The 12,772-nt window shown below is 37.4% G+C and overlaps 3 protein-coding genes across 6 annotated transcripts; all 3 read left to right on the plus strand.

Moving 5' to 3' along the window:
* The first annotated feature begins 462 nt into the window (after positions 1 to 462).
* Positions 463 to 3,965, plus strand: LOC111791079 (transcription repressor KAN1). 4 transcript variants are annotated; one of them, XM_023672278.2, is made up of 7 exons: positions 463 to 1,421; positions 1,527 to 1,629; positions 1,894 to 1,970; positions 2,207 to 2,252; positions 2,489 to 2,657; positions 3,201 to 3,294; positions 3,381 to 3,965. In XM_023672278.2, the coding sequence occupies exons 1-7, from the start codon at positions 849 to 851 to the stop codon at positions 3,483 to 3,485; spliced, it is 1,167 nt and encodes a 388-aa protein (XP_023528046.2). In that variant the 5' UTR covers positions 463 to 848; the 3' UTR covers positions 3,486 to 3,965. The 4 variants fall into 4 exon arrangements, with proteins under 4 accessions (XP_023528046.2, XP_023528048.2, XP_023528045.2 ...); XM_023672280.2 differs by having other exon boundaries at positions 463 to 1,390; positions 1,517 to 1,629; XM_023672277.2 differs by having other exon boundaries at positions 463 to 1,629; positions 3,394 to 3,965.
* Positions 3,966 to 4,907: 942 nt separating this feature from the next.
* Positions 4,908 to 6,894, plus strand: LOC111791081 (putative oxidoreductase At4g09670). The gene is made up of 2 exons (XM_023672281.2): positions 4,908 to 5,519; positions 6,164 to 6,894. The coding sequence occupies exons 1-2, from the start codon at positions 5,058 to 5,060 to the stop codon at positions 6,785 to 6,787; spliced, it is 1,086 nt and encodes a 361-aa protein (XP_023528049.2). The 5' UTR covers positions 4,908 to 5,057; the 3' UTR covers positions 6,788 to 6,894.
* A 1,229-nt stretch (positions 6,895 to 8,123) lies between these two features.
* LOC111791082 (putative ALA-interacting subunit 4) lies at positions 8,124 to 12,772 on the plus strand. The gene is made up of 9 exons (XM_023672282.2): positions 8,124 to 8,279; positions 8,503 to 8,607; positions 9,301 to 9,359; positions 9,452 to 9,526; positions 9,643 to 9,759; positions 9,874 to 9,944; positions 10,308 to 10,605; positions 10,684 to 10,973; positions 12,416 to 12,772. The coding sequence occupies exons 2-9, from the start codon at positions 8,505 to 8,507 to the stop codon at positions 12,474 to 12,476; spliced, it is 1,074 nt and encodes a 357-aa protein (XP_023528050.2). The 5' UTR covers positions 8,124 to 8,279; positions 8,503 to 8,504; the 3' UTR covers positions 12,477 to 12,772.

The following is a 12,772-nucleotide window of genomic DNA, read 5'->3' on the forward strand; positions in this document are numbered from 1 at the left end:
ATGCCTTCGAGACTCAATACTTTGGTTCGACATTTGAGGATTTTGACATGACTAAGTTTTTAGGGCAGGGCTCTGATACCATGTTAGATGAACACGACTCTCTACAATATTATGATACTGTCCACTTGAGCATAAACTCTCATGGCTTGCTTTGTGCTTCTCCAAAAGGTTTCGTAACAATGGAAATAGTATTATTTGATTATAAATTCACGATCATTTCCCAAATTAACCATGCACTTTGGACTTTCATGGAACAGTAAGAATTAGCACTATTGTTTTAAAGAGGGTAACAATTAATTATTGTAAGGTAAATTTGACGATTTACAGGTTAAGTAATAGATTAAATTACCAATTTGAACATCACTGGACTACAAAATTTAGCTCTTACTTTCTTCTTAGTGTCATTTTCTGGAGAGAAACACCATAATACTCAAAACCCAAATCCAAAATCCCATATCCTTTTCATTTCTCTATCTTTTTTCTTCTCTCTCTTATTTTCTCTCTCCTAACTTCTCTCTCTTAACTTCTCTCTCTACACCATTTTTCTGTTTATTTGGGTTTGTGGGTTTAGCTTTTTGCAAGTTTTTGTGAGTTTTCCCATCTGGGTTTATCAAATTACAACAAAAAACCTATCTTTTGAATCCCCCATGAAACCTTTCTCAAGAAAAATCAGATCTTGAGAAGAGCTTCCCTCCATTGAAGAACATCCAAAGCTCCCACCTTTTCTAAATTCCTCTTTCTTTTCACTTCCTTCATCACTAAGTTACCCACAAACAAACAAACAAACAAAAAGCTGCTAAACCAAGAACACCAAGAACACCAAGAACACCAAGAACACCAAGAACAAGATGCCCTTAGAAGGTGTTTTTATTGAACCTTCTTCAACCCCACTTCCTGATCTCTCTCTTCAAATCAGCCCTCCAAATGTTTCTTCTTCTTCTTCTTCTTCTTCTTCTTCTTCTTCTTCTTCTTCCTCTTCAATTAGAACCCTCAGCCATGGATTTGCACAAACAAGGTTTGATCTTTTGATTCAAAGAAACGACCCTCGAGCTCGCACCGAGCTCTCTCTAGGAACCAACAACAACAACAACAACAACAACAATTCCCTTAGCGGAGTGCCACTGGATACTCCAACACCGCCTCCTCGTCTTCGAGGGCTTTCAATGTTCGACATATCATCTGACGGGTTGCAACCGATCAAAGGAATTCCCGTGTATCACAATCGTCCGTTTCCATTTTTGGGTGTGGATCAAAAAGATCATTATTTTCACCATCAATTTCCATCTCCTTGCTTCTTCCCAAATTACTCGAACTCGAACGGAGTTGTTCAAATGGGTTATCATCATCATCATCATCATCGAGGAATCGGAGGAAATAACTCGTCTCCGAGGTTCAACAATGGGGTTGTTTCTATAGAAGCAGTTAAATCTTTGAACTATAATAATCATAGTAATTATAGTAATGCAGCTTCTTCTTCTTCTCATGTTTGTTCTCATGGAATGATGATGAGATCCAGATTTTTGCAGAAGCTTCCTGCAAAACGAAGCATGAGGGCTCCTAGAATGCGATGGACTACCTCCTTACACGCTCGCTTCGTTCACGCCGTCGAACATCTCGGCGGCCATGAAAGTAAACAACCAAAAAAAATCACATTTTTTCTTCTTTATTGTTCGATTTGATCTTCTCGACATGTTTCACTAATACCCTTTTCGTGTTTTCGCCTGTCGGTGAGTTTACTCAATTAATTAGCAGAAATTTAGACGAAAAAGTCCAAAATCATCAAAATTTCTACTAATTTGTCGAGCATCATCGAAGTAAACACGAAATTATTAGAGAGTAGAGCGTATATTTATCGAATTTGAAAAGGGACAAAACCCGGGTTTTGTTTTGCAGGAGCAACACCAAAATCAGTTCTTGAGCTGATGGATGTGAAGGATCTAACACTGGCTCATGTGAAAAGCCATTTACAGGTAATCATCTCTAAATCCCTTCATTGTAATCACCAAATCATTCTGTTTTCTCTCTCTTAAATGGTGAGTGATTGAATGAATGAATGAATTTTGTGTTTGTGGAGAATAGAGGAAGAGAGAGAAAGAGGGGGAAAAGGTTGTCATCATTACAAAATAATATAAACTTGGATTCAAATATAATGAACAAACATAGACAGTTCATAGAAGAGAGAGTTATTTATTTATTTTTGATGCAGATGTATCGAACTGTTAAGACCACTGACAAGCCTGCAGCTTCCTCAGGTAATTGGTATTGCTTGGCTCTCTTTTTTTTTTTTTATTCATTTTACTATTTCTTTTTCGATCTTCAAGAGCGTTTGGAGTGTGTGTTGGACTTCTGTTCGATTCAATTTGGTTTTGTTTTGTTTCTTATGCTTAATTCAAATTGAGTTGAAGAAATCTGTAAATTTAAACGTTAATTTTGCGTTTGAATCTTCACTAAGTATTGAGGTATTTGATTTGTTGTTGGGGTAATGAAGGCCAATCAGACGGTTCGGGAGAAGATGAGGTATCGCCTACATTGGGGACAATTAGCGGGGATCATGGCGCCAAACAATTTTCCGATCAAAGAGCTTCGCCCGACCGGTCCGGCCAGCAACCGGCCGATTCGGAATTTGGCTCCTCCACTCTTTGGTCTAATTGTTCAAGGTTACTTACATTCATTTTTCCATTTCTCTCTTGTCTCTTACAATTTGGTGATAAATATATGTGTTTTTGGTTTGGAATTGAATATTTAGGGTAATGTTTAGTTAGGGTTTGCTTAGGGAATGTGAAGAGAATGTATATTGGATAGAATGGAAGCTTTGATGGTCGTTTAGCTCTAATAGTTTTCTTCTCGAAAAATGTATAGCAATTTGAACGAAACTGATGAACAATGTGATAACGTCATAATTCTATTAGACATAAAATTAAATTTGGTATCAAACTACACGATTTTTCCACGTGTTTAAGGAAAGAAAATGGTCTTGGTCATTCACCTTTGAATCCTAGTTTGGGTGAGTTGTAGATCAAGCGCTTCTAGAATGGCTCGAGGTCATTGAGCCAAAAAGCCATCCTAAGAGTGCTGGGTCCGATTCGGGATTCTACCTTGTTTCTAAATGAACAATCCTCATTTTGTGTATCTTAGAAATGAATTTTGTTTTTGTGGGTGTTCTTGAAATTCAATCATATTGTTTTTGCTTCATCTTGCAGAGATGTTTGGGCACAAACAAACGGCAATGAAATGGATGTGATTAGGCCAAGTTTGTATGCCAAAATGCAGCAGAAATGCATGCACCAAATTCAGGTAGGCTTATAGCATGTTTGGGAGTGATTGTTGTTAATTTTAAAGATGAAAAAAGTGTGGGAGAATTTGAACAAAGTATATGACAGGAATGTGATTCAGGTGCAATGAAGAGATACAATTCAGAATGCTGCAACAAACCAAGCTTGGAGTTCAGGTTAGGCAGAGCAGAGTGGGATGTGGAAGAACACTAAATTTGGTGAGTGACATATACATATAGATATTAGAGATACACAATTGGAACAGATTTTAGCTTGGGGGGAACAAGATGATGAAGATATATATAGTCATTTTGTTCAATGTTTTGACCTACCCTTTTGCTTCACCTCTCTAAATCTCTCTCCCTCTCTCCCCTCTATGTGTGAGCATCTTCCTTTTCTTCCAACCAAACACGAGTAAAGGAAGAATCCGATCGATTCCCTTAATGGTCTTTGGGATATTACTCAAAGTCCTGACTATCTACGAAACATGTATCACAAATCGAAGAATTTTTCATGAATCCTACTAGATTTTTTTTTTTTTTTTTTTTGTAAAAGTTATGTCGTAAGTGCAAGGGTAACTTTCAAATCATATTTTGGTTTGAAACATACTTTTAGATTTCATATTTGGGTTTGTTTTGATGAAATACTTTGGTAGTTATTGAAATATGAGTTAACACGTTTGAGTCCCCACTTGTTTATTGCGTTTCTTAAATGAATGTAAAACTTATCGAATTGAAATTGTTATATAGAAAGTTCTTATTCACGTACATCTTTTTGTTTATTTAATATTATTGATGAACTTTATGTCATTCTTAAAAACAATACTAACGAGTTTTATTAGACGAACATTTGAACATATGAAAAAATGTTGAGTATTTAAAAATATGCATTACCTGAGCCCTCTGTTGAGGTTGAAAATTGCAATCACCTAAAATTTATCTGGCCTTGAACTTCACTTCACTTTCAGGTTATGCATTTGCTGTGCATATACATGAACTCACTCCCTAAGCCTGATTATAGAGAAAAAGCTTAAAAATGAGTCAACTAAAGGAAAATGTCTTGACCTGAACAAGTAAAGAAATCAACGAATAATACTTGGACACGGAACAAAAATTGAATTGAACCAAAATTGACCAAGTCAAACATCGACTTAACCAGCTGAAGAGCTGGCTACAAACCTGAGGAGTGAGAAAACTGCAGAAGTAGCACGAGTGTGTATGATTGGGTGACCAAATATAGTAACCTACATGTAGGCTCTTCAACCATTCTTTTAGTTTTACCTGATAAGTCTTACATGTAGGCTCTACTTTTAAGTTTTAGCTCCTCGAAGCTTATTCTTCCTCATAATTTAACTCCCGGGAGTTTTAACGTCTTATCATAGGCTAGTTTCTTGGAACTAGTCGAAGCATATAATCTATCTAGTCCCTTGGAGTGCATCATTCTCGGTAGCCTAACTCCTTAGAATATAATAAATTGATCTATCTTGATCGTATATCTCATTGGTACTCATCTATCTTATTAGGGTTAGTCGAGATTTTTAGAGATTTTTAGAGATCTTAGTTAGTTCCACGTATTCTAAAACCTATTTTTCTTTTAAATTTTTTACTTTTATTATTATTATTATTATTATTTTCTGGCTGCTGCATTTTATCATTCCGCTTGTCCAAACCACACACAGCCACCCAGACCACATCGGCATCCACAAATCCATAGCCCAAAACAACTTGACCTTCTTTCTTCCACAGCCCTCTCTGTAATCCTTCCATTTTCTTCACTTTTCCCTAGATGGCGGAGAACCCGATCCGTTTCGGCATCGTCGGCTGCGCCGAGATTGCCAGAAAAGTAGCCAGAGCCATAAATTCAGCACCCAACTCCACCGTCTCCGCCGTTGCCAGCCGATCACTTGACAAGGCCTTGAACTTCGCCGCCGTCAATGGCTTACCGAAAACTGTCAAGGTTTACGGAGGATACGATCAGATTCTCGACGACCCTTGTGTGGATGCCGTGTACATGCCACTGCCGACCAGTCTTCACCAGCGGTGGGCAATTTTGGCTGCTGAGAAGAAGAAGCATATTCTGTTGGAGAAACCCACGGCGCTGGACGTTGCTGAGCTTGATAAGATTCTTGATGCCTGTGAGTTGAACGGTGTGCAGTTCATGGATGGATCTATGTGGCTGCATCACCCTAGAACTGCCAAAATGAAGGAGATTATCTCTGATACTAAGCTTTTTGGCCATGTTAACTATGTAAGATCTTTTCCCAACTTCAGTATCTTAAAATTTTAAGGGGTTTTGGTCCTAATAAGTAACACTGTTCATATGGCACATTGGTCCTGAAATCAAGTTAAGTCGTCATTTTTAAGTTGTCAACCAAATTCAGTCCAATAGTTAAGGGCAGGAACATAAACTAAATTAGATATTAGATAGTTTAGAAGCTCGAGTCCACCGTTGGCAGATATCGTGATCTTTGTATTTCCCCTCAAAGTGCGTCTGCTTTTGGTGGTCCTCTCTGTGCTTTCCCTCTGCTAAGAGTCCTCTTTGAGCATTCCCCTTTGGCCTTTGTATTTCCCCTCGAGGTTTTTAAAATGCGTATGCTTTCTGTTGTCCTCTCTAAGCTTTCCCTCTACTAGGAGTTATGGTCTTCTTTAAGCGTTCTCTTTTGGCTTCCCCTCAATGTTTTTAAGATGTGTCTGCTAAGGAAATGTTTCCACGCCCTTATAAAGAAGGCTTCGTTCTCCTCCCCAACCGATGTGGGGATCTCACCTAAAAAATTAACAATGACATTAAGGCTACGTAGAAGTAGAACCATTCATGTAATTTAGCATATTTTTAACCAGAAAAACCTCTAAATGCTGCAAGTGACGAGTATTGTTTCTTTTTGCAATTTCAAGATTCACAGCACATCAACAACATCAGGAACAAAACAATTTCTTGAGGAAAATATAAGAGTGAAACCGGACCTGGATGCCTTGGGTGCATTGGGAGACTTGGCCTGGTACTGCATAGGGGCCCTTTTGTGGGCGAAGGACTACAAATTGCCAACACAAGTCCATGCGCTACCAGATGTTACCAAGAATTCAGCAGGTGTTATCTTGTCCTGCACAGCCTCCCTTCAATGGGGTAAAACATCAAACGAAACATCTGCAACAATTCATTGCTCTTTCCTATCTCATACCTCCATGGACATAGCCATATCTGGTGCCTGTGGATCGCTGAACGTTTACGACTTCATCATCCCTTACCAAGAGACTTCAGCATCATTTGAGTTCACCTCAGGAGCAAAGTTTGCAGAACTCCATATTGGATGGAACACAAGACCTGAAGAAGTTGAGGTGGTTAATGAGCTACCACAAGAGGCTCTGATGGTTGCAGAGTTCGCCAGGCTTGTAGGGGCCATAAAAACAACAGGGTCTCGTCCTGATAGCAAGTGGCCACAGATAAGCAGGAAGACACAGCTAGTGATGGATGCTGTAAAAGAATCCATTGATAGTGATTGTAAACCAGTGTATTTGTAATTCTATTTTTGACAAACAACAAGCTTATTGTATAAACAACATCTACGTAAACGCTAATGTTATCAAGGAAAGGTCTCTGGGTGAAATGGATATATCTACCTCGGAAACATCTGTGCTAATGTCTGCACCTTGTATGCTGGCCCTTCTGTCTAACTGAATTTCAGGAGCTTTAGTTCTTCTAGTAATTGTAGAGGCTAAGATGCTCCACCATCGATTCTGATCTGTCTGAAAAAAAAAAAAAAAAAGGAAAGAAAGATCTGTCAAAAGATCAAAGGTTATCAGATATAATATTGAACTCAATCCTTCATCCATATTGTGATCACAGGGCTCAAGATGCTATATTATGAACATGTTGAAAATTTAAAGACGTCGTTCTAATTGTAGGTATGGTTGTGCTGCTGAGATGCCCAATTCAAGCACGCTCATTGATGAATCCTAATTTTTTGTTCTTGGGGTAAATGAAAATGAAACAACAATTCACTGTTGATCATTCTTGTTTATGTTATTACTCCCCTGTTTCCTCTGGAAGATCATAATCAAAATCTTCAATTTCTTCAGATAACTCCTGGATGGTTCATAAACTTCTTTTGAGTGGTTTAGCAAAGTGACCATGTGATCTTCTCGTTTCCTTGACGTTTGAGCCACTTGTTGTATTTGAATACCAAGAGAATTCAAGGAATCAAAAATGTCATATGAATTTTTCTCAGAGCAGCCCTCAAATAGATGCCTATAAGCACTTTCCCAGAAACAATTGGACAAAGTCAATTTGTTCTTAGCATTCTCAATTCGCCTCACCCCCCTTTCGATCATCGAAACCCTCCATGGAAAATTCAGCAACACTTTAATGCTTAAAAGGATCCATGGTAGAGTCCAAGGACGAAGAAGACGAAAACCAGCCCCACAAATTGCAATTTGGCAAGACAAATAAAGAATCACCAAAAACAGAACACGCTCCATTGAACCCTACAACCTTCTAACAAATTCAAACAAATGAAAATTTGAAACCACCGGTGACAAAAATATTTTTGTTAGTATAAGACATTTTGAGTGGAGCTAAAATAAAGGTCACATGAATTTATAGTGAAAATAGATTATATTATATTGGATCGATTTGAGTTATGCTCATAAATTTATAAGGTACTAAAATCTTTAGCTTCCCATATAAATAAAAATTAAAGAGTTGAATCTCAAAAGACAAAAAGAGGAGAGGAGGGTAGTAAAAGGAGTTGACTGAGACATGTGTATAGACATGGATTCAACTCTCTAAATCTTGATTAGGACTGAAAGAATCCCAAAAAGATGAGGCATAATAAAGAAATTCTTACAAAATAGAATAGAAAAAAATTATTAAAAAAAAAAAAGAAAAATTGAAAAACGCGCGAAGGTACTTCCACTAAATCTCGATTATGGGTGATATGTTTGGGCAGCATTACGGAAAAGTAACTGGGTATGTGAAGCAAGGGCCACCGATCGGATGAGATTCATCGATCAGGTCGCGTTTCTAACTTATTTTCGTCTTTTTTCTTGAATTTCCTCCACACCCAAATCAATGTTTCCCTTAATCTTGTGTTTCTTTTATCATCATCGATCAACCCATAAGAGAAAGATAAAGATTTGTTGTAACCCACTATTCGATTTCGAAAGAAAAGGGGAAAAAATTGCAGAAAGATGAGATTGAAGATTAATAACCTTGTTCTCTTCTTGTTGGTGCGTAGAAATGAATAATACTCACGCGGCAACGAGCTCGGCAAGTAGAATGCAGCATGGAGATTCTGATTCTGATTCGTCCACTCCGCCCAAGCAATCGAAGATACCAAAATGTCATATATCTACTTTTGTTCTAGTTTTCGTTTGTTCTGTTCGTGTTAATTTTTATAACTATTGTTAAGAATTATTCTGTTTGTTCTTTTGGGTTTTTGTATACGACCTATTCTTTTGTACTTCATTGCTTTTTGGGCATTGTTTGTAAAGTTTAAGAGAAGCACTTCTGTGGAGCAAATCTTTTGGTTTGTGCTTCTGGGTCTGAAATGTTTGTGCCTCTTTTGCATTTTAATCGTTTTAAATGCGTTCCTTCTAGCATTCTTATGCTCCATTCTCATGTTAAGGAGTCCTGCAATTTTTCTTTAGGTTTTGTTTTGTTTTCTTTTTTATATATTGATTGTTAATGGCTGTTTGATTTTTCGTATGCAATCTCTTCCATTCTATGCCTAAATCTGTTTGAAGTTTACCTCTTAACCCGTGTTCTCGTACTTCATCGTTATTTGGGCATTGTTTGTATAATTCATCTGAAGAAAACCTATGTAGTTGTGCTTCTGGGTCCATCAGAATTCATGTTTGTGCATCGTCGCGATATAATCGTTTTAAATGCAATTCCTTCTAGCCATTTGTATGCTTCATTCTCATGTCATGGGGTTCTGTATTTCTGCTATCTATCATTGAAGTAAGGTCGATTCTATTGGCAATGTTATGGCCATTTGGTTCATGCTCATACTTTATTGTTAATTGAATTGCAGATTCTAGATTTACACAGCAAGAGCTTCCTGCTTGCAAACCAATTCTAACACCAGGATGGGTATTCCTAAAAGAGATTTGAAGTTGTTTTCTGATTTGGTCGCTGTCGTAGCATTATGCACTCTTTTTATTGGTGTCACTATTTGATTTCAGGTTATAACATCCTTCGTTGCTGTTGGCATTATCTTTATCCCGATAGGCATTGCTTCGTTATTTGCATCAGAACAAGTACCTTCTCATCTGCCACATCCTTGCAAATATGATAAAATTCAGTTTTTATCTATTAATTTAGTTTTGAACTACTAAATGCTTAACTTGAGCCATATGCTTTACATAATACTCAGGTTGTTGAAATTGTGGACCAATACGATCATGATTGCCTTCCTTCTGAGTATCGCGGTGATCCTCTTACGTTTATTAAAGACAGTACAACTAATAAAACCTGTAGCAGGAGGTTGATTGTAAGTACAGATTCTAATGTCTTTGTTAAAGAGAAGACTGGATTTGGGTTCCTTTTCATATTTGTCTCTTAATTTATCTGTCTTAAAGAGTTCTTCCAACTGAATGCTTTTCAGGTTCCTAAACCAATGAAAGGTCCGGTCTACATCTATTACCAGCTTGATAACTTTTATCAGAATCACCGACGGTATGTGGAAATCGACCAAAAAACTTAGTAGTCTTGACTATGGGAGAAATAAACTGTTCATGAGCGAACAGAAGGGTACTGTTTATTTCATGATTTGTGAGTATGATCATAGCTTATTATTTAGAACTCAAGGACGTGCTGTACGATCTATGAAACAGATCCATGTTCAAGTAAGGTCATGTAACTTATTAAAGTAAAGAAGAACGTGATTTAGTTTGTAAAGTAAAGATCTGAAGTATGGAAATCGTGTCACGTGTTAACTGATACAAGCCTACCTACTTGTTCAAGTGTACTTCAAGTCTTCACAACATTTCTGGTTCTCGCTCTTCATATTAATATATTTTTCTGTTGCATTTGCATCAGTTATGTAAAAAGCAGAAGTGATAAGCAATTACGAAGCAGGGCAGCTGAAGCAGATACAAAAACATGTGCACCAGAAGCAACCATTGGGAAAGGGGCTCCAATCGTCCCTTGTGGCCTCATCGCATGGAGTTTGTTCAATGATACGTATGGTTTTTCTATGAAGAATAAGGCACTACATATCAGCAAGGACATAGCCTGGAAAAGCGACCGAGAAAAGAAATTTGGATCTGATGTCTATCCTAAAAACTTCCAGAGTGGGACTTTGATTGGTGGTGCAAAACTAAATGAGAGCATACCTGTGAGTATGCTTAATTTGCATTCTATACCGCTTTTTCTCTTTAATGGATAAATATACTTACCTTTTTGTGTGTAACAGCTGAGCCAGCAAGAGGATCTTATTGTTTGGATGCGAACTGCTGCACTGCCCACCTTCAGGAAACTATATGGGAAGATAGAAGCAAACTTTGAAGCTAATGATATAATAACAGTGGTGATAGAAAACAACTATAATACGTATAGCTTCGGTGGTAAAAAGAAGCTGGTTCTTTCAACCTCAAGTTGGATCGGTGGGAAGAACGATTTTCTAGGCATAGCTTATCTTAGTGTTGGAGGACTGTGCTTGTTTTTAGCGATATCCTTCATACTCCTTTACGTCATCAAGCCAAGGTGAGATACATTTCTCTTCTAAACTTACAAAGATCTGCTACATTTAATAATTTAGGGAAAGATATTCACTTGATGAAATTTACAGAATATGACAAATGCAACTGCTCTCTGTTCTTTAGATTTAAATTCGTATCTTCGTGAAACAGGGCTTCCATTATTAATGTTAATCAACAACTTGCTAGTTGCAAATATTTCTGTTTCTTTTTCATTTTTATTAGTAGTTGTGCTGGAAGTTTGCATGCCTTTGCACCTTTTGTTGGGACAAAGATGAGATATTTTATTCACTAATATAGGATTTGGAAGAAGTTGTATGCTTTGATTTTGATGGAACGAGTAAGCTCAAGTATCGGAATGGGGTCGCTTCAACCTATACGAGAGTTTGTCCATTGGAAATTGCTGTCATTGTGCTTGTGTGATGGAAGATGTGTTTGTTGGTTTTTTTGGGGGTAAAAAATTGTGCTAATATACAAGACCAAGTTCACAATTACAATGAGGCTTAGTGATCAATGCCCACAAAAACATTAAACATAGCTACCTCCCAAACCTCTTCATCTGAACCTCTCTAAAGATTCTATTGTTCCTCTCAAGTCAATTGTCCCATAAAATTACAAAAAAAAAATCTCGCATGCCACAACACTTTGCTCCTCTCTAAAAGGAGAATTCATAAGTACCTCCTCCATTATAGATCTACCATCTCTATTTTGAGCTTCACAAACACCGAATGGTCTCGTCCATTCCAAGGGTACTGAGAAAATTGACAATCTCACAGCATATGATCAAGGTCTTTCCAAGAAGTCTCTTAAATATGGATAATAGCTAGTCTGGTATTTCCAAGAAGTTTCTTAAATATGGATATCTTAAAAACTAATGAACTAGTCTAGATAGATTTTTCTCTCCTTTCAATATCTCCAAGTATGGAGTTTTGACAACTCTTAACTTTTATTCTGATTTGAATTGTCCAGGCCTATATGGGCTGGTATAATATCATGATGATTTTGGTGCATATAGTGTCAAAGATAAAGTAGATCATTGATATCTCGGAAACTCTTTGAGCTCTCTTGGTGGGTACGTCCGAATTATATCAAGTTCCTAAACAAACGCCTCTGTGATAATCTCGGTAGGCTTTACAGAGAACTGCCATTGGTGGTCGTCCTTAAAAGGGTGGATGATTTCTTCCCTTGATAACATTTCGTTATTTTCTCTGTTCTTAGTTGATTTGCCTCTTGGAGAAGACCCATTCCAATTACTACCCTATTTCTTATCAACTGTATGAGGCTAAGATTTCGCATTCTCCATGGAAGTTCTGTATAATTTGTGACAAATACAAGTTAAAACTCCTGTAAAGGAAAATCTGAGACGTTTTTGATTTAGCTTGAAATGCTTGATAATATTTCATCAGTTGTTCTTGAACATCCAATAATAACTTGATTAATGTTATGCAGGCCTCTCGGTGATCCATCCTATTTGTCGTGGAACAGAAATGCAGCAGGGCAGGTAAACTAACCATGTCTGCACCAAATTCTCTTGTAAATGCTCTCTGGTTTGCTGCGGTTCTTGTTCAATGCTTAAAGTCATAGAACGAAGGAGGGGAGGGGGTGGAAGGGTTTCGAAAACTGCCGGTAAAATACTGCTTTACTTTTCTGGTAGCTTGGACTTTGGTTTATGTTCTTGGACCATGTCTTGTTTACAAAAATTCCCAGATGAAATGAATGTTTGTAAAGCTTCAATGTGAAGATGGGAAACTAAAGTTTATGATCCTTTATATACATTTCAATATCACTTCCAACCTATAATTAGAA

The sequence above is a fragment of the Cucurbita pepo genome, chromosome 3 (assembly GCF_057944985.1).
Source record: "Cucurbita pepo subsp. pepo isolate OVF chromosome 3, ASM5794498v1, whole genome shotgun sequence".
NCBI classification, from domain to species: Eukaryota; Viridiplantae; Streptophyta; class Magnoliopsida; order Cucurbitales; family Cucurbitaceae; genus Cucurbita; species Cucurbita pepo.

Bases quoted from the DNA above. Each gene is read 5' to 3' on its own strand.
- LOC111791079 (XM_023672276.2), top strand. From the start codon at position 849: ATGCCCTTAGAAGGTGTTTTTATTGAACCTTCTTCAACCCCACTTCCT. The intron at 1,971-2,206 runs GTAATCATCTCT...TTTTTGATGCAG, and splicing joins ATGTGAAAAGCCATTTACAG to ATGTATCGAACTGTTAAGAC. The intron at 2,658-3,200 runs GTTACTTACATT...TTCATCTTGCAG, and splicing joins CTTTGGTCTAATTGTTCAAG to AGATGTTTGGGCACAAACAA.
- LOC111791081 (XM_023672281.2), top strand. From the start codon at position 5,058: ATGGCGGAGAACCCGATCCGTTTCGGCATCGTCGGCTGCGCCGAGATT. The intron at 5,520-6,163 runs GTAAGATCTTTT...TGCAATTTCAAG, and splicing joins TTTTTGGCCATGTTAACTAT to ATTCACAGCACATCAACAAC.
- LOC111791082 (XM_023672282.2), top strand. From the start codon at position 8,505: ATGAATAATACTCACGCGGCAACGAGCTCGGCAAGTAGAATGCAGCAT. The intron at 9,527-9,642 runs GTACCTTCTCAT...CATAATACTCAG, and splicing joins CGTTATTTGCATCAGAACAA to GTTGTTGAAATTGTGGACCA. The intron at 10,974-12,415 runs GTGAGATACATT...AATGTTATGCAG, and splicing joins CTTTACGTCATCAAGCCAAG to GCCTCTCGGTGATCCATCCT.